General features: G+C 36.4%; 1 protein-coding gene across 1 annotated transcript in view; it reads left to right on the top strand.

Moving 5' to 3' along the window:
• The window catches only part of LOC117100826, a 49,451-nt gene that overhangs the window by 3,668 nt on the left and 43,481 nt on the right, over positions 1-2,302 (top strand). The window contains exon 3 of the mRNA XM_033240650.1: positions 1,751-1,857. Coding sequence (XP_033096541.1) covers positions 1,751-1,857 — 107 coding nt within the window. The remainder of the gene's footprint in view (positions 1-1,750; positions 1,858-2,302) is intronic.

Below are 2,302 nucleotides of genomic sequence, written 5' to 3'. Positions count from 1 at the left end.
CCCCTAGCCCGCTTGTACAGGATGCGCCCCGGCAGCAATACTGAATATTGTATCTTGGCCCTATACTACCATGACCAGACCATCAAACCTTTTGTCTCTTTTCACATGATTAAATTTTCTGGGCTCCCGGTCTAATAGACATGCAGTAATTGTAAACCTAAGAGCTGTAACGCCTATGCGCTCTTATGTGGCGGTCCTTAGGGCCCCGAACCTAAGGGCCCCGAAGTAGCCCTACCCATGTAGTTTCCACGATCTAGCACCCTGACCAAAAGGACTTTGTTGATACCGGTACTTAACACCATAATGTGTTTCTGAAATCGAGATATATCATATTATATCTATATAAAGAATAGAATAGAATTATATTAACAATTTTAATTCTGTGAGTGCCATTTCCGGCCATCTAGGCGTGCCATAATACACTTTTTTTTTTATTTTTTATAAGAACCAGTAGAATTTTGCCTAGGCTCAGTGTTCTTATTTTTTTTTTGTCAATTTCAGGCTCAAAATGTTCTTATTTTGTTCTTATTTTACACACTTTTCAAACATAAAAAGTATTATTTTCCAGCAGTATACACTGATACTTGAATGTAGGTACTGTAAAAGTGGTCCTCGCAAAAGTCCCCAGGAAAAAAAACGGCCCCAGAAAAAGGCCCTGTTAAAAAAGTATTCCAAATGTACAGGTAGGTACACCTACTGTACTGTATATAGAGGGTATAACATACCCACACCTACTGCACATAAAGTACAGATATAATTTTTTTAGTATTTTTTTTTTTTTTAAATCAAAATCTCATTTGACACTTTAACTCAGCCTTAATTTGTTCTTATTTTGTTCTTAATTTTTAAGCAATTTCAGCCTCAGTGTTCTTATAAAATGTGTTATAAAAAAAAAACTGTAATGATTTTCTTATCTCAGCCCCACCAGGGCAACACCATAGTGTCTCTCTAAAATCGACTGTAGGACATATATCATATTATATCCAGTGGCGGAATAAAGAAGGAGAACCTGTCGACCTGATTCCCCACTAAATTTGTCAAAATATTTTTTTAAACGAGATAAAAAGAAAATTATATTCACAATTTTATATCTGTGAGTGTCATTTCCGGCCATCTAAAAGTGCCATAATCATAAATGTTCTTACCTCACACCGAACTGTCAAAGTATTAGGCCTATTTCAAATACCTGCATCCGCCACTGATATTATATCATTTATTCGTCGTTAAAAACATTTAGAATAACAATGCAAACATGATTAAATAACGAGCACATCTAAAAGCCCACGATGAAAGTGGCGACCGGGGCCAAAGGGCGACCGGGGCCAAAGGGCCCCCAGTATCAGAAAGCCACAGGGCCCCCGGCCCCATCGTTACGCCACTGCGGGTGGTAAATAAAAAGTCAACCTTTTAGACAGAGGCACTAATTAGAAAATAAGTTGATAAAAATGAGGGCGTTAAAGCAATGTGAGATAAGAATAATCACACCATCTGAAGATCAGACTTAATGGGGCTATTTTATATTATACAATATCATTTGAATTATCAGTTTAAATTATCATCTATAATGCTTAGTAATTACTGAGAAGTATTTATTGTACAGTATTTATTTTGTATTGTAATGTAAATACAAGGACCATGATTAAAATGTGGGTAGGCGTATGACACAAGTAGGCTACTGCGTTGTAGTTATTGAATATTCCTGTGGTATTATATTCATTTACATTTAATACTTATATTACATTTTTTAAAGTCAGCAACGTCACCGCGGAATGCAACGACAGACTCACATAACCTACTCAACGAATTACTTTTGTTGCAATGAATGGGCTGAGGATGGACTAGGAGGCTGTCCTATTCGTGAGTATTAAAGCTTATACGGTACTTTTTGCTTCAGCACCTCCACTTTGTTCAAACGTGAAAAAGGTAATAGTAAATTAATGGAATTAATTTCCTAATTTACTTAGACATAAAGAGCATCCTATAGGTCTTCGTGGTTGAATGGTTAAGACACTCGCCTTGATAGAAAAAGGTTGCAGTTTCGAATCCCACCGAGACATTTTTTCTTACAACTAGAATAAGCAACTGAAGAGCTATGCTTGTTGCGATTTTAACATTTTGTTCCAATCCGAGCATTGTTATTATTATTTAACCTTTCTTTTACGGTGCTAAGAAGCAAACTTAATTTAATTAGGCCTATTATTATACTATATTTTCCAAGCTGCGACCCGCAAGCTTTTCTAGCATGTCGTCAGGTACATTGAATTAATGGTGCGACTCAAGGCGTTACACTACATACTCGCAC

This window comes from Anneissia japonica, unplaced genomic scaffold (assembly GCF_011630105.1).
Source record: "Anneissia japonica isolate Jap-2015-1 unplaced genomic scaffold, ASM1163010v1 scaffold287756_len632865_cov181, whole genome shotgun sequence".
NCBI lineage: Eukaryota > Metazoa > Echinodermata > Crinoidea > Comatulida > Comatulidae > Anneissia > Anneissia japonica.
This window is presented reverse-complemented; position numbering and strand designations above follow the sequence as displayed.